Source organism: Drosophila santomea, chromosome 3R (assembly GCF_016746245.2).
Source record: "Drosophila santomea strain STO CAGO 1482 chromosome 3R, Prin_Dsan_1.1, whole genome shotgun sequence".
NCBI classification, from domain to species: domain Eukaryota; kingdom Metazoa; phylum Arthropoda; class Insecta; order Diptera; family Drosophilidae; genus Drosophila; species Drosophila santomea.
In genome coordinates this window covers 2,538,675-2,560,329 of record NC_053019.2, presented here as the reverse complement: position 1 = coordinate 2,560,329, position 21,655 = coordinate 2,538,675, and the positions used below count along the sequence as shown (strand labels likewise).

General features: G+C 43.2%; 1 protein-coding gene across 4 annotated transcripts in view; it reads right to left on the bottom strand.

The window, feature by feature from the left end:
- Positions 1-21,655, bottom strand: part of LOC120453840 (protein tincar) — a 63,409-nt gene that overhangs the window by 1,527 nt on the left and 40,227 nt on the right. For 3 of the 4 annotated variants that reach the window (XR_005616567.1, XM_039638734.1, XM_039638735.1), the window contains exons 4-9: positions 19,705-20,396; positions 19,218-19,333; positions 13,645-13,879; positions 4,340-6,166; positions 3,234-3,696; positions 1,230-1,938 (exon numbers count right to left, since the gene is read on the bottom strand). Coding sequence is in view for 3 of the 4 variants with exons in the window: in XM_039638734.1 (XP_039494668.1) it covers positions 1,230-1,938; positions 3,234-3,696; positions 4,340-6,166; positions 13,645-13,879; positions 19,218-19,333; positions 19,705-20,014 (3,660 nt within the window). In the remaining variant the exon portion in view is untranslated. Of the gene's footprint in view, positions 1-1,229; positions 1,939-3,233; positions 3,697-4,339; positions 6,167-13,644; positions 13,880-19,217; positions 19,334-19,704; positions 20,397-21,655 lie in introns of those variants that run through there. The other variant, XM_039638736.2, reaches the window with a different exon arrangement.

The following is a 21,655-nucleotide window of genomic DNA, read 5'->3' as shown; positions in this document are numbered from 1 at the left end:
AGAGAGAGTAGGGAGTCAGTGAAAGTGGTCAAGGAGCTGCTGGGATAATGAGAGATTCTAGGATTCTAGGGGCTCTGCTTCAGTGTGGCCCCTCCTGCAAGTGAAAACGAAATCAAATCAAATCGGGAAGACTCTTTTCATTCCCTTCGCCCCATCCTGCTCCTCCAGGTCATCCATCAAACCGGAGCACTAATTCGGACAGTGTCGCTGCCGATGTGCCCAGACACTGTGGCCCTGGCACTGATTTATGCTGTCTCATAAAAGCAAACATAAATCTCAGGCTGCTGCTCCAGGGGCGTGACATGCTACACGCCCCTACATGACGACGCATCGCATCCCTGCAGTTTCACATGCAAATCGCCCAAACAAGAGCACAAAACAAGAGAGATAGTCGAGTTCCCCGACTTTCTGATACCCGTTACTCAGTTAGTGGAAGTGCGGAGGAGAGTCTTTAACACTGACAGTTTTTGGCGGTTTGTGGGCGTTGGCGTGGGCGTGGCAAAAAGTTTACAAGACTAAAACAAAAATGAAAAAATATCAAAACATTTTTCAAAAGTGTGGGCATGGCAGTTTTGGGCGGTTTGTGGGCGTTATAGTGGGCGTGGCAACATGAATCGATATACTTGAGCTGCGTCTATGTCCCTGGAGTCTGTATGCCTAATCTCAACTTTCTAGCTTTTGTAGTTCCTGAGATCTCAGCGTTCATACGGACAGACAGACGGACAGACGGACAGACAGACGGACATGGCCAGATCGACTCGGCTATTGATCCTGATCAAGAATATATATACTTTATATGGTCGGAAACGCTTCCTTCTGCCTGTTACATAATTTTCAACGAATCTAGTATACCCTTTTCCTCTACGAGTTACGGGTATAAATATCCACTACACTCTATGATGAAGGGTAAATACTCTAGCTGTGGGTACGCCTTAGAGTCTGGGAATTTGTTGCATTGTCAAGGATAACTTACTATATGTGCAATATATCATGGCAAACCGTAATTGTAAGACACCCCAACTCTCAAATCTTTATACTCTTTACTTTTAATATTTATATAACTAAAGAGTGGTTAGGATCCAAAATAGTATCAGTATTAAATGTTCTCCCCCAGTTCAATTGCTTATAATCGGAATCTATGGAAACCTGATTATTTCAAATAAGCCCGATATTACTAGGGTATCCACCTGTAGTTTGAAGCCTAACTTATACCCGCTTCCTCGACTTACATGCGCTTCGTTGGTGTGAACTGAGACCGTGACCGGAGCCAAGGGGCTGACTAGATGGTGGTGCGGATGGCCCTGCTGCTGGAGAGGATGCTGTGGTGGCTGCTGATGCTGGAGAGGATGCTGCTGTGGATGCTGCAGCGAATGCTGAAGTGGATTGTGGTGGCGCTCGGGCGACAACTGCATCATCTCGGGCATTGCTTGAGGAGCGCGTCCGTAGATGCCGGCAGAGTGGGGCATTACCGCTGGTGGCAGAGGAATGGGAGCTCCCTTTATGGGCAGCGGTGGAGGTGGTGGTGGCGCCTCGGCCTGGTTCGACGGCAGTGGTGGCTCCAGATCCCTGGTGGATGCGTAGGTTATGCTGTCGTCGCGCACACAGGCTAGTAACTTGCCCTCCTCGGAGAGGTTGTCGTCACTGATGCCTCCCAATCCGCTCAGGTTCGCATAGTCGTGGGGATGTCCATGGGCAAAAGAGTGGGCCTGCCGCTGCTGATGGTGATGGTTGGCCGGCGGCGGCGGAGGAAGTTCGTCGTACTCGGAAAGGTGGAGCAGACTAACGCCCACCGAGGTGTTGCTCACGCCCCTCTTCATGCTGCCCATGGTGATGCCCACGACGGCCCCGGCAGTGGCTGCTCTTAGTGTCGCGTACTCGCCGTCGTCAACTTCCCCCGTAGCACTGGCAAAACATACCGAGGCTCCACGGCTCGTATGGCTGGAGGAGAATGGGATTCCGGTCAGTGGATGATATACTACCAAATTAACTTGCCGCCTTGTGTTGGTTGCCACCAGGTCTGTCAGGCACCTCAGGGATCAGAATGAACCCAAGGAAAAGAATCATTTTAGAAAATCTGTATTGAAAACGCCTTGGGTATTGAAATTAACATTAAATAAAAGAAAATGGTTTAAAAGTATACTCTTGTCTGCTATAAAAGTGTAAAACTTGTTCTTTATAGGCCACAATTATAATAAAAGCATTTCAGTACTGTTCCATCTAAATCACTGAAAGATTATTAACATTACGACTGTTTCTAATTCAGCTTATTTAAATGGAAATTTCTTTTTATATAAGTTGGTAATACAACTTGGTGATATTCTTTATTATTTATCCAATTACTAAAGCTTGTTCACAGACCTCTAAATCCATTCTCTTCCCTAGTATTCGCTCCAACACTGTCTGTGTTAGTTCAATGGTTTTCCAGTTAGTTAAACAAATTACCAAGGACAACAACAACAACACGGCGACATCGACAACAACAACACATAATCTGCGAATGCTTTGTTTTAGTAGTAGCTAATTGTTAATTGAAATGCAATTCGCCCACACTCAATTAGCTAGAGTTAGTAGTAATTAAGTTCTAGTAAATCAAACATTTAAAAATTAAATAAATAAGAATCGTTTTTAAAAAACAGGCGACAAGCGGAACAAAATAGTTTCTCATTATTATCCTTCATCCTCTATACATACATGTCTCTCTATAGATATATACGAACATATATGGATAAATCGTTTTGCTATGTTTAATTGAAGAATTTTAGTGGACAAACAAATGCTTAAACTAAACGAAAACACAAAAGTGATTATATAAATGGGCGAATGTCAGAAGCACGCACGAATCGAAACTAAAACTGAGAGTACAGTGCTGGTAAATGTGGGGTAAATTAGGTGAGGCAAAACGCAGCACTAATGACTAGTGTTGGGCAATTAGTTTTCAATAATGGCTCTTCCCGAAAATGGGACGTGCAGAGGAAACACACCGATAAAGTACAAAATGAATGAATTAGCAGTCTAGGTAAGAACGAAAACACAAAATCACATGAAATTCCTGAAAAACAGTGCGAGGTGGGTGGGTTTTGGTTTTTTTTTTTGCGGTGCAGTGTGTGTATGTGAAGAAAAAACAAATGAAACTAGTTGCTATGGTTAGAGTTAGGAGAACGGACAAGTACGGAGCTTGAAAACCCGCAATGCTTTTGTTGTTTTGGTGTTGGTAGCTAAAAACGATTTTTTACCGCTTGCCATCAGTTTGTTCTTGGTCACCAATTAGTAGGACATCATCAGACGTACTCGTAACTTCGTTAAAGGTGACCTTCAGCTTGGGCGAACTGGGTGTCAGCTTGGGCCAATAGATGTCCTCCTGGGCGGCCAGTCCCATGCCCGTCCCGCCCATGCCCCCATTGATGCCCCCACCCAATCCCAATCCCATTCCCAGTTCCGTGCTAGTGGCCGTACTCATCATGTCCGGCTTGGAGTCACCACCATTCACCGTGGTGCTGGTCGAGTTGCAGCCACTGCTGCTCGAGTTGCTCCCCGTGCGCTGGCCACTGGACATCAGGAGCGGCTGGGCACTGGACTTCCCCAGCAGTCCGCCGTAAGTGCTGTCCAGCGGAGGCAGCTTAAAGTGCCAGCGCCGCTTGATGGTCAGGCAGAGCCAGATGACAATCCATAGCAGCAGGTGTGTCACTCCGACAAGAGCTGCAAAATCGAAGGGGGAAAGGTGAGATGGTGACGCTGCACAGGAAAAAGCGTAATACGGTTAAGGCGGCGGCAATCGGCTGTATGACACCTTAATTGGACCGAGTCTGTAGTTCGATTGTCTCGCCCCAAGTGACACTTAAAACGGCTCCTTTGTCTCATCGGGTTATCTAACCCCCGATTACCGCTCACCCGACGGCAGAGCCAGAGTCCAAACAAGGCCGCTAATTGGCTTAGACCACAAAACATACCTAAGACCGAGTTCAAGGCGGCCCCGGTACCCGATCTAATTATGCAAATCTAACATTTAATCGATTGCGGAATTGGACATTGCAGAGATTTGCTCACAACCGCTATAGTATTTTTAATTCATTAACTTACAGGAAAAGTTTTAAAAACATTAAGTTAAATATTTGTCTAGCTGTTAAAGACCAATTTTATATACCGAGTATTATTATGAGTTATTCTAAAAAAAAAGAAGTTTAATATTTATTTCATTTTAAATATGATTTACCCCAATAATATTTAACACCGCATAGTTTTCTCATTTTCTAGCAATGTACTTTATAAAATTCATGTAAGATTCAATACCAATTTTCTCTGGATCGTTATTTTTAAGAAACCTTATATATTTTCTACTTACCAGCTAGAAAGGTGGGACAGTGCAAATTGTTCTTGTAGGTGGCACTGAGATCATTGAGCAGCGGAGCCTTCACCACCGCCAGGGCGAGGACGAAGCACAAGGAGGCGCAGTGGGCGAAGTAGATCCAGGTTTGGTGGCTCTTCAACGTAATGATGGAGCGATCCCGCATCCGGGTGGCCAGGCGTCCGTGTCCGTACAAGTACATGACCATGGAAGAGGCCAACACCAAAGTGGTGGACAAAAGATACAAAGCCAAAGTGACCACTGCATTCAGGATGAGTCCTGGCTGATGAACCGGCATGGCCTCGGCGTAGATCTGTAGCTTGTACAGATTCGAGATACCCACATAGCCGAGTATAATGTCCAGGGCGGCCACCACCATCTGGAGGCTGAAAACGCAGGCAAAGGCCTTCGAGGTATTCCAGAAAACGGCCGGATACCGAACGGACCACACCAACAGGGCGCAAAGTAAGTTCACAAACTCGGCACTTGGTGGTTGGGAGAAAATGGCCACATCGATGGGTTTATCAATGCCAAAGAAAAGCTGCAGCATTCCGGCAAAGCCATCCAGTCGGACGTAATCCTGCCCTGCCTTCGGACTGTTTGGTGCAGCAGGAGGTGCAGGAGTCAGGGCGGGCACCGCCTGAAATTCTCCATCCTCCAGCTCGAAGTCCTCGCTCTCCTCGGGCTCCTCCTCATTCGATTTGGCCACAAATTCACTGGAATTTATATTGGCATCGCCAAGCAGATATTCCGGCTCGATTTCAACTCCGGCCGCCCGTTTGGAAATCCTGCGCTTTTGGTTCTTCGGTTTGATGGCAATGATCTTAGAGTTGGAGGCTGATACGGGCGTCGAGCGAATCGGTAGCTCCGGCAGGACTTCGGGTCTCACGCGGTGGATGCTGCTGTCCCGCGTGGTGGTCTCCTCCTCTGGAAAGCTCTCGAGGATCGCCTGCTCGTGGGAGGCCACGTGATGGCGACGCGGTGGCTGCTGTTGACGCTGTTTATTGTGATGTTTGTGGTGTTTGCGGGACTTTCCATGATGGTGATGTGCTGGTTGCCTGCTGGTTGATATCTCCATAGGTTTAATAGTGGTGGTGGGGCTGGTTCCCCTAGTACTAGTTGTTGTGGCTGCAGTGGTCGATGTCGATGGCGTAGTTGTTGTTGTGGTAGTAGATGTTGTGCTACTGGAGCTGCTTGATGCGGCCTGTTTGCCCAGAGTTCCCAGCTGTTGCCAATTTTCCACATTCAACTTGTCAGCATCGGAGGTCGCCTTAGCCGTTGTGGTGGCTGTTCCAACTGCGGTTCTTGGCGCCAACTCATCGAAATCTGGCATGATGACTGTTCCCTCCTCGCCGACACCCACACCATCATCTCCATCATCTCCATCATCTTCTTCGCCACGAATCGCCTCCTCCAGCTCCTGGCGCTCCTCCTCGTCGATGTCTTGATTAATTAAATCGGGCACTTCAAAGTATTGGCCCTTGCCGGCATTCAGTTTGTTGACGGTGGTTGTTGTCCTGGTCGTTGCCGTAGTTTTGGCCGCCTTTCTGCCGTTTGCCATCTTATCGGGTCGCAGATCGAACAAATTGTTATTGCCCCCGGCTGGCACTCCACGGATGGCCGTAAACATGGTATCGTTGAAGTAGTCCTCCTCGTCCTGTTCCAAGCTGTTTGCGGTAAAGTTTAGTCTTCCATGCTGCTGGTGCTGCTGCTGGCTCGACTGCTGGTGGTGTCTGGGAAAGGGTGTGGCACCCACCACCGACATGGCCATCAAATTGCGTCGATTGATCACAACAAAGTCCAATTCAGTGGCCCAAATTTGCTCTGGAATGGTAGAGAGCGAAAGAGAAAGATTTGAAGGGGGTTTGTGGATTGATGGCTGCTCAAGTACATAGAATTAATTGCTTTGAACTCGGTAGGGAACTCGAATACATCACGCAGGATTAGATAGTAAGCACCTGTTAAGGACCAACGCACACACACTCCTTGCATAAACATGAGCTTGCGTAATAAGCAGGATGATTCCTGTCTTCCACTCGAATCCACCCTTCAGCCGTGTGGCAATCGTTAATTAAATGAGGCATCGATACCAATACTTGCAGTGCTTCTATAATCCACGCCCCGTTGATTATTAGACGGGGACAATGGGCTCCGCTTCTTTGCCTGAATCTCAATGAATACCAATCAAGTCAAATCAATGACGACGTGAACTGGAATGTCCAGACAATAGAAAATCTACGCTGTGTTCGCTCTGCTCGAAGGCCAAAAGAAGAAAACAGAGAGCAAACTATTTTTCCGGCAGATCCCATTTCCGTTCGATTCCACCCCAAATGGGAAAACAAAGCACACAATTCCACCATTAGGCAACATGCCCGGTCTGTTTCGGAGGTCTAATTAGGCGCACACTGGAAACATATGAACATATTTGCACCTCTAGCGCCCCCTACTTTTTCACCCGATCTCCTTAAGCTTTCATGCATACTTCCCAACTATCGAACTGATATCTACTTTGCAATGGCTTGACTTAATATTCATGTTTATTACGGTCGGGTTCTGATAATGCGATTTATTGGAGAAAGGAAGCGCCTGGGAGTGGCAAGCCACTCTGTTTCCTTGTTCCATAGCAGTTAAGGAGTTTTCCAGTGCAGTCTGAAAACCAATTGGGCGAGCAGATAAGCACTACTCTTAGATTTGGGTTATCTACAATAAACTTGAAAGGGTAGAAACCATCTAAAGGTGTTTAATTATTATTGTTTATTTATACGTTAACTTTGAATTCATTAGCTGTGTTACGCGAGACGACCTTTAGTTAAAACTTTGATAATTAGACAAGTTTGGCATGTTTTGACCTTAACATATTGGTATTATATATATTTTACAATTAAAACTTTACAGCTAAAAACATGACAATAAGGAAATCAACAATCAATTAACCAGCTTCTTGAAAGGCAATCGATCAAGAAATAATCCAGACACTTCTATTGACAGCGCAATTCCTTTCGGGTCAAAACAGGTAACTTTTCTGTCCCAAACAAATGCTAGCCCCCTTTTTCGGTAAACCGCAATTCTTTCCCACCATTACAGGCCCTAATCCCAATTAAATCCAGCCCGGAGTCACAAATTTGTTTGTCCTAGCCCAGTTAAGTCGGCGCTGAGCTTTGCAAAGATTCCAGAAAGCTTTCTAATTAGTTTGCTTTATGATGTCGCTCATGGCATATACATAGCACCTATAGAATGCCCCTGTTAATAATGCAGCGCTCAGGAAAGAAATGAAAATTTGCCAAGTTAACACTTTCATAAAATAATTTATTAGTCGATTTGCTTTAAGGACGTTTACCCAGCGGGCGGTGGGAAATAAAAGAAAGCCACTAAAATGGGAATTGCCGAGCAAATATTAAAGACAATGGCCCGAAACGAAGGCGAAGAACGAAGTCAGCAAGGATGGGCGCAGCCAACTCGAAAGCCAAGAAACACGAACCGATGTGGAATAACAACAATGGCTGCCATAATAATATGTCCCTTCTGCCGTTGTCTTTGTTGTAATGACCAAAGACGATGCTGGCAAAGCGGCAAGTGGCTCGTAAAACCGAAAACACCGAAAATCTGAAGATTAACCCGGGCTTCCAACCTCCACATGGCATCCTAGCCACCTAACCACCCAACCACCCCACCACCCATCTTTCCTCTTGATTATGCCACCAATGAGAAAAAAACGGAACGAGCGGCCGAAAGGACGGTGTGCGGAGATGCTGGAGCTCTGGGGATAAGAGTAATGAAAATGCGCAAATCCAACTCCGGCCACGGCGACCAAAAGCGGAGGCGGTGGCGAAGTCGGAGGAGGCGACTTTCAGCTGCGGTAATAGTTGCGATAAGACGGACCCCCACATTTTCCCAGAGTCCCAGAGTCCACGAACCCCAACCTGCAGCCCAAGCTCGCGCTCGTTAAGTCTTTAGCATGAATAATGATAAGTTCTCCGCTGCAAGAAGCTAAGCCCATGTACAGTGGTGGTTTGAAAGCTAGTTACACTGCCATCCATAATCTTTAATTCACTTGCAAATTGAAATTTCCAAAAATTAATGTCACATTAATCAATTTATACCATATCTTGTATAACCTGAGATATTTGATTATATTTTCTTTCCCACGTATATATAGTTTTATAAAAAGTATATATGCTGACTACCGCCGCTGTGCGTAGAACTCACACCCAACGAACAGCCGGGCCCCAATGTCTTGAGCCACTTGCGAAGCACCAGTGGAAAAGGCGACCCACCCATCCGGGAACAGTCTGGTAATCTGAGCCGCGCTGTTTAGCAGCCTTTTATGCGCTCAATATGGCACTGGACTATAGGCCCTACTGCTTTCCGTCCGCTATTCCCGCCTACCGCAAACCGTTTTCATCCGAATTTTCATTTGTTTTTCGCTAGAGATGTCTGCATTAATTATTTATGAGTGCAGGATGGCGTATAAGTGATTTCGCCATTAAATTGTTCTTGGTAGTGATTTTGGTGTCATCTATTAATGAAATTAATTAACGAATTGCGGCCACTTCCGTCTCTTTTTCCTTAATCATCTTCCTTTTTTCAGTGTTCTTTTCTGATGGCGACAACAGCTGCAGGCCGTCGGGAACTTTTTATTATAATATTTTAATGTCTTCTTTTACTTTGTGATGTAAATGAGGCAGTTTGATGGGTCAGTGGGTAAGTAAAGAAAAGAAACAAGAGAGAACGCTATAGTCGAGTTCCCCGACTATCTGATACCCGTTACTCAGCTAGTGAAAGTGAGAAGGTGGTCTTCAACACTGACAGTTTTTGGGGGTTTGTGGGCGTAAGAGTGGGCGGGCGAAAAGTTTTTTGACAAATCGATAGAAATTGACAACACCAATACAAAAATGAAAAAATATTAAAACATTTTTCAAAAGTGTGGGCGTGGCAGTTTTCTGCGGTTTGTGGGCGTAAGAGTGGGCGTGGCAGCATGATTCGACAAACTTGCGCTGCGTCTATGTCCCTGGAGTCTGTATGCCTAATCTCAACTTTCTAGCTTTTGTAGTTCCTGAGATCTCGACGTTCATACGGACAGACAGACGGACAGACGGACAGACAGACGGACATGGCCAGATCGACTCGGCTATTGATCCTGATCAAGAATATATATACTTTATATGGACGGAAACGCTTCCTTCTGCCTGTTACATACTTTTCAACGAATCTAGTATACCCTTTTACTCTACGAGTAACGGGTATAAATAAAACAAGAGAGAACGCTATAGTCGAGTTCCCCGACTATCTGATACCCGTTACTCAGCTAGTAGAAGTGCAGGTTTGTGGGCGTTAGAGTGGGCGTGGCAAAAAGTTTTTTGGCAAATCGATAGAAATTTAGACGACTAATACAAAAATGAAAAAATATCTAAACATTTTTCAAAAGTGTGGGCGTGGCAGCTTTGGGCGGTTTGTGGGCGTTAGAGTGGGCGTGGCAAAACGGTTTTTGGCAAATTGATAGAAATTTACAAGACCAATACAAAAATGAAAAAATATCAAAACATTTTTCAAAAGTGTGGGCGTGGCAGTATTGGGCGGTTTGTGGGCGTTAGAGTGGGCGTGGCAACATGAATCGACAAACTTGCGCTGCGTCTATGTCTCTGGAGTCTGTATGCCCAATCTAAACTTTCTAGCTTTTGTAGTTCCTGAGATCTCAGCGTTCATACGGACGGACAGACAGACAGACGGACAGACGGACAGACGGACAGACGGACAGACAGACGGACGGACAGACGGACATGGCCAGATCGACTCGACTATTGATCCTGATCAAGAATATATATACTTTATATGGTCGGAAACGCTTCCTTCTGCCTGTTACATACTTTTCAACGAATCTAGTATACCCTTTTACTCTACGAGTAACGGGTATAAAAACCTTGAAAAAATCATTTGCTTGGATTGAGACTGAAGTTCTATTAAATAGAACGGTTATTCCATTACCAAATTTTAAAACCAAAATTTGAATATACATAAATAAGAAATTAATGACAGAATTATCTTTCTATCTTACGTTTATTCTCTTTTTATGTTATCTTTACCACACTAGTTTTACAAGTTTTTTATTAGTCCATAATTAACGGTTTCCAAGACATACACTGCGTCTACGGAATATCTCAAAAGTCGTTAAAGTTTCCGCTGAATTTTATGAAATGCATTTGTGGCCACATTTACCACTCCTTTTGATGGCTTTCAACCCTGCAGATTTTTATGCGAGTTGGTCGAAAGTTTTAAAAGCATTTTTTATGATTCGTTTCGCATAATTGCGCCATCTTACGTTGGTCCCGATATTATGCAGATCCCCTCACACCTTTTAGATTCCACCAGCCAATCACGGAACGTCAATCAAATTGAACAAAATTTCTAATTACCGCCTAAAAATCATAATTCCCAACTTACTAGCATAAGCGCATCATCAATCGGGCCGACAGGCCAATCTTGGCCAGCTTAAGTCTTTAGGGATGCCAAACGCGTTGACAAATTGCAAGGGACAAAAGAGCAAGGAAAGAGGAGGAGCAAATAAAAGTCTTAAAAATGAAGGAAAAATGGAGAAAAACCAGCAAGCCAGTCAGTCGAGCGTGAAAATGGCGAAAACGGAGTTGCGAGACAAGGCATTGCACTTAGCTTGACCAGCTGGCCCCTTGAACCCGGGCCATTCCACTCATAATCTCCATTTCTACCGCCCCTTTTGGCCAAGTGCAACTTTAGCTTTGACTGCACATTTTATTTGCGCCGATGATTTTCTAATTTAGGAGTGGGGTGCGGGTGGAAAAACAATTTCCCGCCCAGCATGGATTGCACATCGACCGCCGATAGAATGTCTGTCAGCGACAAGAGATCGACTTTGTGGCACTGGACCAGCAAAAACAGGGTAAAAAAAACTCAAACAGAAGCATCACAAACAACAAAAACGACAACGAAATTAATTGAAAAATCACACAGGGATGGCGGGAGGGGATCCTGCATCCAAGTCACTCAGTTAGTCAGTCAGCGAGGATTTAAACGCATCTCGTCATGGTTTTTATGATGCCAATGCAACCCAATGCCCCGCTGTCGGTGCCACATTTTTAATTTAGACCGCCTGGCAACGATGGACTGATGGACTGATGGACTGATGGACCGATGGTCGATGTCATTGTATTTTCGTCCTGCCTTCCTGTCCAGCGATTCACTTCTGTACTCCGTTTCCCACTGGTTCCCGACCAACTGCTGGCCGGGGACTTTGGCTCGGGCTCGGGTATCCACTTCAAATGTAGTAAATTTTGATTTGACTGCCGATGCTGTAGCTACAGCTAAAGCCTTCCGTCATTGTTTCGCCCATCGCGTTTTTCCCCTTTTGCAATCCCAGCTGGCATTCGTGGCCATTTAGCGAAAGTTTTTGATGGAAAGTGGTATGTGTACTTTGGCAAGCGGCTTAGCAACTTTAAATGCTGAACAAACCTTTTAATATCAATCAGCTAATTGCAATGGAAGTTCATAAAGATATTTTTTGGGATTTTACCGTACACCTCACTATCACGAGAAAGTTAAAGCAAAGATGCTGAGATCTTCTGAAGTTGGCTTCTTCTCTGGCTAACTTAATTCAACTTGAGAAATAACAATTTAAACAGCTATGTTTTACATTAACTCAGTTTAGTTGCAATTTATAAATATCTCGTTAAATAACAAATGTTTCTTGGCACCTTCCTGCTTCAATGAAATGTACGTTCACCGCCATTATTTTTACCAGCCTGTCATTAACCGTGTAATTAGTTTACTGGGCGTCCAGAACGGCGGCGGCGACATCATGTGAGACTCGTCGATCCAACTGTACACAGAGGCGCAAGCACACGTGGAGCTCCCAGGCTGTGGTGTACAAACAGAGCCCGTCGATGCAACGTGTCCCAGGACTTATTCGACTGGTGTCCTGCTCACAGTTGGCCAACATTTGCACAGTTTTGGGTCGCTTGACTCGTTTCCGCAGCGATGCCGTTGCCATTGCTGCTGCCTTGTTATTAACATGGCTTATTGCAGGCCATAATAACCTCCTATCCTGCCCCTGTCAGCCATTCCCCCCCACCCTCTCCTCCCGTCTGTGTGTTTGTGCATGTGTGTGATTGTGAGTGGTGTTTGCTCCTGCGGTTGTTAGCCTATGTGCTTGCTCGTTCGTTTGTGTTTTTGTTTGCCTGTATATGTTTGGCCAGCAGATTTCCCCGGCGATTGCCTTTGAAGCTGCTGCTCCAGCAGCTCCTCGGAAATTTTTGTTTTGCTTCCTTCGGATATTCCCCTAAGTTCACTTTGTTAAGCGTCCTTCAGCGCATCCTAAACTTCTTGGTTAAACAGTTTGGTCTTGGCCCACACATATGCCAGCGAATTTAAATTGGCCTGCTCATTTACCGTGCTCCGCGATTTTCCCTCGAGAAGGAGGGAAATTGCTGTCAATTTCAGTTCGTTTAAGGAACAATAAATTGAATTAAAAAGCGGAATGGCAAACGCGATTGCGAATTGATTGTATCGAAAATGGAAATTATGATTGATAAAAGGCCCACCCACTTCCCATCCACTTGCCAGGAAAAAACCGCCTCCACTCATGTTCATTTTAATAGTTGTCATCAGCGACAGCGCCAGTGTCATCACACCATCAATATGACAATGTACAACGTGGCGTATGCTTGACAACAATGAAAGCGGGGATAAATGCAATTCGTGCTCGGCAACATTGTGCATGGGTTATTCTCCTTCCCCATTGCCCCCAGAATTTGCTTTTCCGCGGCAAGTGCATAATCGACATGCAATAAAAAAAAGCTACAAAAGAAGCTTTAAGGGGATCAAAATTTTAAGTACCCTATAAGTGACTGAACTGAACAACTGAAGAGAATCTGTAAAGATGACTATTAGATAATTAGTGATAAGAAAAGCCAAAGATTGTTCCAAAAAAAAATAGTTTAGGCTAAAAAGTAACTAGGAACGGAGGAAAATGTATCAGAATCAGTATGGGAATGCTGAGTTGTGAAAAAAAAATGGTGGCATAGTGAGTTACGTGTGGATCGATATTAAAAAAAATAAAACGAAGTTTGATAATTGTATTCGTACAGAAATAAATTAACTTTAATTTTTGACTCAGGAACAGACTCGCCCCGGAAATTCACATCTGCAAATAAAGCAACATGGCGAACACTTCCGGCAGCTTCATATTGCTCCGCTGCTCTGTTGCATACTTATGAGCGCCATCCGTTTCTGATTTCGCCCATTCAACGCGAATCCTGTTGGATAATTAAACTCACCTTTTGGCAGCAATCCGTTCTCAATGATGCGAGCCTCGAGCAGCAAGCGAGGCAGTAGCAGGCAGAGTGCAATCAGGATGTGGACAAAGGCCGCCGTGGGTCCGCCGTGGGTCCAAAGGGCTCGAAGGGTTCCGCCCCGCGACTCCTCCTCCAGGCCATCGTGCGGCGAGAGGGTGCAGCGCCGCTCTCTGGCACCTGTGGCCAATTTAATTCCGTCGTTTGCCAAGTTGCCAACCTGTCGAGTAGTCCACAAAATGCCGAATTATTAAAAAGAAATGCACTGCATATAATTTGGTTTTCGACAAGCTCATTGGGCTGTAAAAGAGGGCATAGTGTATATAGTTCACATATGCAAACGATCTGCAAGTTGGGTGGATTTAACTAAGCGGAGCCAAGGGCTTGGCAATGAATGCTTTTTGATTCAACCTCGCTTTCGCTTTTCCCTCTTGGGCGGAAATTGAAAATTTCACTAGACTAACTCCACTTTCTGCGAAATGTGCATGCATATGCAATTTCAATTTCTCTTATTTGAGCTGGAATTATTTAGTGCAACACAAATGCTAGCTACTTACTGAAAGAAATCAGTTACAAATAATTTACAGAAAGCAAAGTAAATTCAAACAAAATATTTATATCGAAATTCTTTGGCACTTTATAAATAAATGAAATCATTTTGTATTATTTCATTTCGCTAACGCCAATTAAAAAAATTTAAACGGGCTGATGACTAATAACTTATTACCCATTGAATGTGTTTTAAAAATAATAAGCTTAGGCAAGCTGTAGGTTCTTTTTTCTCCTTTTTTTTTAAAGGGAGTAATTTTCGTAAAAGCGGTCGTGCGGAAATACTGTAATGGCTATATCCACACGGCTTTTGCTATTGATCAAGAATATGTATATTTTATTTGTATTCATAAAATCAGACCTCTGACCTAAAGTGATGTTTTCTTTGTCACGGACTTTTTAATCAATACCCTGATATATTACACTGTCGCTTTTATATTAACGTGATTCATAACCTATAATCAACACACAGCACGACAATCAATTAGTAATTTGATAAAACAATATTATTAATTTCATGAAAATAATGCGATATGTGTATGATTTGAATTTAATTTCGGGCTGACTAGAGTTACACATTCAACTTAATCTATGCAAATTATTCGGTATGGGATATCAAATTTTCTCAAACCAAGTGGCATCAACTACACTCACTGAATAAATTACTCGACTGTGAATCTATAAAATGGGATGGCATTTCGCATTTCATAATTGCCTGCAACAGGCGACTGGCCAAAAGGGACAATATCCTTGGTTGACCGCACACCAGTCCAACTGCATGTCGGACAATTTGGTGTACACGTCCTTTGCGCCCGGGGCCATTATTAAAAAATCTATCCACAAATAAAAACGTATAGAAGGTTTACATGTGTAGAGCAGAAACAAAAATGCGCACAAAAAGTGCTTTTGTGTTTGGGTTTTTAATGCATTTTTTATGCGCTTAAAATGCGAACACATCGCGAGTTGAGCGACAGAGTGAAGCAAACCAAGGCATTGCGCATACGACGCGTTGGCGCATAAACAAGAGCAACAAATAAAGGAAACGTTGCACGTGACAAATGGCGAAATGAAATATTTATATACGCGTACCCATGCAATATACATGCATCTATTATTTTTCCCACATTAAGTATATATTCCCACGCTCCCTCTACATTTATTTCCACGAACCAGAAAAACGAAATAAACGAGCATTAAAATCACGTGCTCACATTTATATGTACATATAAATAAAGGCGAGCTTAAAAAAAAAAAAAAAAAAAAAAAAAAAAAAAAAAAAAAAAAAAAAAAAAAAAAAAATACAAAATGAAAATATAAATAAAGTGCCGAGGCTATTCGGGGCTTTTATATTAATTAACAGCTAACGACGTTCATACGGACAGACAGACGGACGGACAGACGGACGGACAGACGGACGGACAGACGGACGGACAGACTGACATGGCCAAATCGACTCGGCTATTGATCCTGATCAAGAATATATATACTTTATATGGTCGGAAACGCTTCCTTCTGCCTGTTACATACTTTTCAACGAATCTAGTATACCCTTTTACTCTACGAGTAACGGGTATAAATAAAACAAGAGAGAACGCTATAGTCGAGTTCCCCGACTATCTGATACCCGTTACTCAGCTAGTAGAAGTGCAGGTTTGTGGGCGTTAGAGTGGGCGTGGCAAAAAGTTTTTTGGCAAATCGATAGAAATTTAGACGACTAATACAAAATGAAAAAATATCTAAACATTTTCAAAAGTGTGGGCGTGGCAGCTTTGGGCGGTTTGTGGGCGTTAGAGTGGGCGTGGCAAAACGGTTTTTGGCAAATTGATAGAAATTTACAAGACCAATACAAAAATGAAAAATATCAAGCAGACATCAGAATGATGAAGGAGCAGGATCTGAATCAGGATCTGAACCAAAACAAAAAAAAAAAAAAAAAAAAAAAAAAAAAAAAAAAAAAAAAAAAAAAAAAAAAAAAAAAAAAAAACAAATCAGAATGATGAAGGAGCAGGATCTGAATCAGGATCTGAACCAAAAGCACCGTGAACACCATGAGCAACCATGAGCACCATGAGCAGCAAATGGAAACCGACTTGTTCACTTTGTTTTCCTGCGCTTCGGTTTCGGTTTTGTCTCGTTTGGTTTGGTTTGCTTCCGAGGAGCAACAATGATTGCAATTTGCAAAAAGCGAAGTGCATTGCAAGTGCTGGCGGGCATGGGGAATTGCTGAGTGCCAGGCGGATAATACATTTAAATGTGCCAACATTTCGCGGCTCTTTCGCCGCAGGCAAATCATCTCTAAATCATGTCACTGCGATTAAGGCTTCATTAACGTCTTAGATGTGGAAAAAGCATAAAGATGCTTTGAGTATCCTGGCGAGGATAATAAGAAATCCAACTGCAAAGTGAAACAATTCAAGCAAATGTTTAATTTCAGGTTTTAGTTGTACGGAACATGCATAACTTCGACATTATAGAGCATTGTATTGCACTAGTGCTTCCTTTAATAATTCTAATAAACAAGTGCCATAAGCTCAGTATATTCTTAGTTTTGCCGGCCATTTCGTTATGGGCACTTGCCACATATGGAGTGCCGTCTATTCCGCCACCCAGAGGTTTCATTCATTCGTTTAATTTCGAATGCTGTGAAAATATAAAAGTCGCAGAGTTTTGCATCTCGTTGTTATGGCTGTGACAGTTTGCCAGCAGCTCCTGCTCTTTTGCCCGCTTTACCCATTTTGCCCGGCTTTCTACCGCTTTCCACCACCTTTACCACTTTCCAATTGCCTCAAGTCTTATCGCTCGACACATACTCGTACTCGTACCCGTAGGAGTTGAACGTAAATGTGACTGGTCCGTTGGTCTGTTGGTCTGATGGCAAAAAACTAAGCAAAACTATGAACTTCTGGCACTGTTCCTGTCGCCCGTCCTGATTTCGGGACTCTGAATCCTGGTTCCTGCCAGGGTCCTGATAGCCACGCCTCAATGGTCAATGTTGGAATTTTAGTTTACAACCAATTTCTGTTCGTTGCCGTTTGTTGTTGCCTTTTATTAAACGTTCGGTGACGTGTGATGAAGCCCCTTCCCTTTTCCCCGCGGCTGTCTGTGTTTTCCCTCTCCCTTTGTCATTCAGCTCGTTGGCGGTTTTTGGTTTTCTGTGGGTTGCCCCTCTGCCTTTCCCTATTTCCCACCCACTTTTCACCCATTTTACTTGCTTTTCATCGCCCGCTGTCTGGCCGCTGACTGATAGGCAGCTTTTGCCAGGCTGCGTTTTTTGGCGGCTCCTGATGTTGTTGGTGGTGTTTTTGTTGTTGATGCTGTTCTGCCGCTTTTGTGGTTGTCTGGCCGGCGGTGAAAAGGAATATTTGCATACAATTTGTATACTCTTTTATGGCGAGGAAAGTCCCACACAGTGATTTTTGCGACAGGGCAATGAATATTAATACCGAAATCAATGGGAAATTAAATAGCTTTGAGCCGGATTTTCTTTCTTTGTCAATTTAAATAAATAAATATTGAGTCACCCAACAATGTGGGTATTCTAAAATATTAAACCGAAACATTATTTGAAAATTAATTAATTTTATTTCGAATTTTAGGGGGTTTCTGTGAAAACTTCTATTGACGGATATTTAAGGTCATAAATCTAATTTAAAGCCGATGTTGATACCGACATCCTTTACAAGATATAAGTCTATCTTAAATACATCTATTTAACCAAAGCGTTGATCGGATGTACTTCCGTATATCCGTTAGCAAACTGATACATCTGCTACAGGGAAGTATAATCACCCCTTTCTGGGCTCTCAGTTCCATACTTAACGAAATCGTGTATTTGGGGACCGAAAGGGGTGTGCAGCTGGCAGAGTCTGTGATAGGATCTACGGTCAGTCTGCTGTCGCAACCAATGGACAGTCTGTGGCGGACCATATACTCCAGTCCACTCCACTCCCAATTTCCCCACTCCATATTACGGCAGCTTTCTTCCATTTTGCTTGTTTTAAAAACAAGCCAATTATTTGAGAAAACTTTCAGTTTGAGTGGGTGCAAGAGGTACATATATGGGGACGAGGACCTGAAATGACAGGAGCTCCAACGCCAAGACTCGCATCACCACACCAAGCGAAATTATACTTGGGAAAATGGTACTTAAGTAAATAACTAATATAATACTATTATATGAATAAATCCCTATTAGTTTTAGTCCAATGAAAGTATTTCCACCAGAAAATGTCGGTACTTTATATGATTTCTAGTGTTAAAAAAGAAATGTTTCGATGAAGACAAACTGCTTTTCCGATACAGACACCTTTTTCTTTCCGTGTCTTTCCTCATATCTGTCTTTCATTTAAAGTGGCTTTTATCGGAAACAAGTAAAAGGAGTGAATGGTGGTGGAGTGAATGCCGTTTGTCGGTGATTGTATTTTCCCATCGAGCTTGTACATCGTCTGCCCGCACACTTAATAAATATGAGATAAATAAAACACTAACTAAAGTATGGAAACTATATGTGCAGCTCGGCCAGAAGGAAATAGAAAGGGAAAACCATAATTGCATTTATTATGATGATAAAAGCAGAGACTGTGGAAAAGAGGTCAAAGGACTTCACAAACAGAGAACACACACAATGTTTGTGTGGAATGTGTGTGCTCGTGCTGTGTTGTCAGCCATTTTGCGGATCCACTGAAAAGGACCCACAAAGTATGCTCCTCCTGGTCTGCCGCTGCTGCCGCTGCTGTTTTTTTTGATAATAAATTTAATAACGTGAATAATGCCACTAAAAATAATTCACAAAAACCCAAAGAGCAGCAGCGCACCGGCATACGGAGCCACTGCAGCGGCAGAGACTACAAAAAATTTAATTATTGACTGCAACCGAGTACACACAAAGGCAGAAAGAGGACACTTCCATACACAGTTAATTATCGCAGGAGCATGCTCCCGATTAAAAACCCATTGGAACAATGTCATCACCATCACCACCACCAGCACCTCAAAAGCCAACCACTCACCTTAAATACAGCAGAGGTAAAAAAGACCGGCAGCAGGATGAACACCACTCCAGAAAGCACAATCTGCAGATTCAGCTCGGCCACAGGTTCGATTTTCCAGGGTATCAGAGAGCATCCTGCAAAGGAATATGTATAATTGGTAAATAATATTTTCATTGGGGTGTATGAAACATATTCGATTCATGAGGTTAGTCTATAGGTTATTTTGCAAAAAGAAAATTGTGTACGCAGCACATTCGGCGCTATCAAATGGAATATTTAACTAATAAAAAGAAACCAAGCAAACGCAAATAAAATAATATACATATCTAGAAGATTATAAAAATGGATTAAACATATTTAAGTATACATGAACAATCATATTCAATTCAAGTCAAACAGAATGAGCAATGTTTAGAAATTCTTAATCTATATGTTGGCTCTCAGCTTGTAGTAAAATGTTATAATTGTGTAGTTTATCTGGAAAGGCAATGTGGCTTCAACCTACCTAAGAACCTGTAGGCTCCGTGCATGGCCAAGTATCCCTGGAACAGGGTGAGTAGCACTCCGTACCAGATCGACCACAGCGAGTTGAGGTGCAGATAGCTGCCGGAATCGTGTCCGGAGTGCTGGAGGCTGGTGTAGCGGCTCTGGTGGCGCTTCGACTTGATGTACTTGGCCTGGAGCTGCTGCTGCTGCTGGGTGAGACTGCTGCTTGCCGTGGTGGCACTCGTCACCACGGAGTTGCAGAGACTGGAGTTGAGGCTGCCGCCTCCGGAGGAGACTCCTGCCCCAGATCCCTGGTGCTTGCCACCCATCTTCGTTGGGGAACTGGGCTTTATATGGCTTTCGACGCTCCGATGGCTTTGGTCGTTGCTAGTCGGGCTTTTATTGCTCTGCGCGACAGCGAATAATGTTGACAATCAATTTCTGTCTATCGCTCAGCACTATTTATATTGATTTTGTATTGATTCTGAACACTGATTTTCTATTTACTCAAGTGCTGCTGTTGCTGCTGCTGATGATCATGATCGTGATTATGAGGCTGCTCATTGCTTATTTTCCCATTTACCATTCCAGTGGGTAATATTTGTCCGCTGATATGGCTCATCATAGCGTCCGACAATTCTATTTGCCGGCGCATATTTGTGGAAATTCGTTTCGATTTCCCACACTTTGATTGACACTGATTTGCTGTGACTGCAACGACAGGGAGGAAAATAAATGTTAATTTTAGTTGTGGCGAGAGTAAATACAATACATATTCAGCGAAAACAGGCAACTTAGAAATTTTAATGTTTGAGCACGCTTTAGAAGCACACAAGAGCATTTGTTTAATTATAACATATAAATTATTGTTACCTATAAACTACCTGATACCCGTTAAGCAGCGAGCTCCACCTAGCGGGAGTTTCTTTAATTGCTCTCTATCTTTTTATTTATTTTTACATATGAACAATTTTACAAATATAGAGTGGTAATAGTAATCAAAAAATCTCTACCGTCTAACTTTCATACTCTTTTTAAAGAATCTAGTATTTCCTTTTTACAAGCAATGGCTATTACAATATACAACTAGACACCTAAATAGCCATGTTCATGTTCATTCTAATCGGTGTAGGGTATACGTTTAATCAAATAGTCAAACCATCAAAATAATTCCAGAATATCCGCCACCTGCTGTTTTATTGTAATTATACCTCTTGAATCAACCATTCGATTATGTAATTAGGCAAGCAATTATCAATCAGCGGAGCTTTTTATATATTCATGACATTTTTAAACCCCACTTAAACCATAAATAATTAATTGTCGTGCGCAAATCCGAGCCGTATTTTAATTAGTCACCTACGAGAATGGCATCGCTGTTGCTACACGACACATGGCCAAATGGACGCGCTCAAATTGGCAACAATTTAAATAAGATTACAACTCCCAAAAAGGGAATAAAGGGGTAGTTAAACTATAAATCAATCCGCTGGGGGAAATGGAGGAGAAATTGCCGACCGTACGGTGTCTGCAAACCAATTGGCACATGAGAGTTACAGTTCCTGCTGCTTTTCGGAGTGGTGCTGTGTATATTGCTGTTCCTATTGGGTGTTGCATGCAGCATGTAGCATGTTGCTGGCGCTGTTGGCTGTCGCATAATTAAGCCAAACCTCGTTGCCAGACAGACAAATGCGTCGGAAGGACTACAGTTGGGGGATTGGGGATGGCGAGACAGAGGCAGAACCTCCAGGGAGGAGCCTCCTTTGTCTGGGCCCTTGTTAAATGCGTCGCGGCTCGTATTCTGCCACATCGAAAGCAGCATAATTATAGGCCAACGGAACACTAAGCCAAAATCAAGTGATTTGCGAAAAAAGCTAATCTATCTAAAATATATAGGAAATCATATTGTTTAATTGCATGGTACAAATGATAGTAAGCATCAAGTTAAGATATGTGGTTAGTGGTTTTAT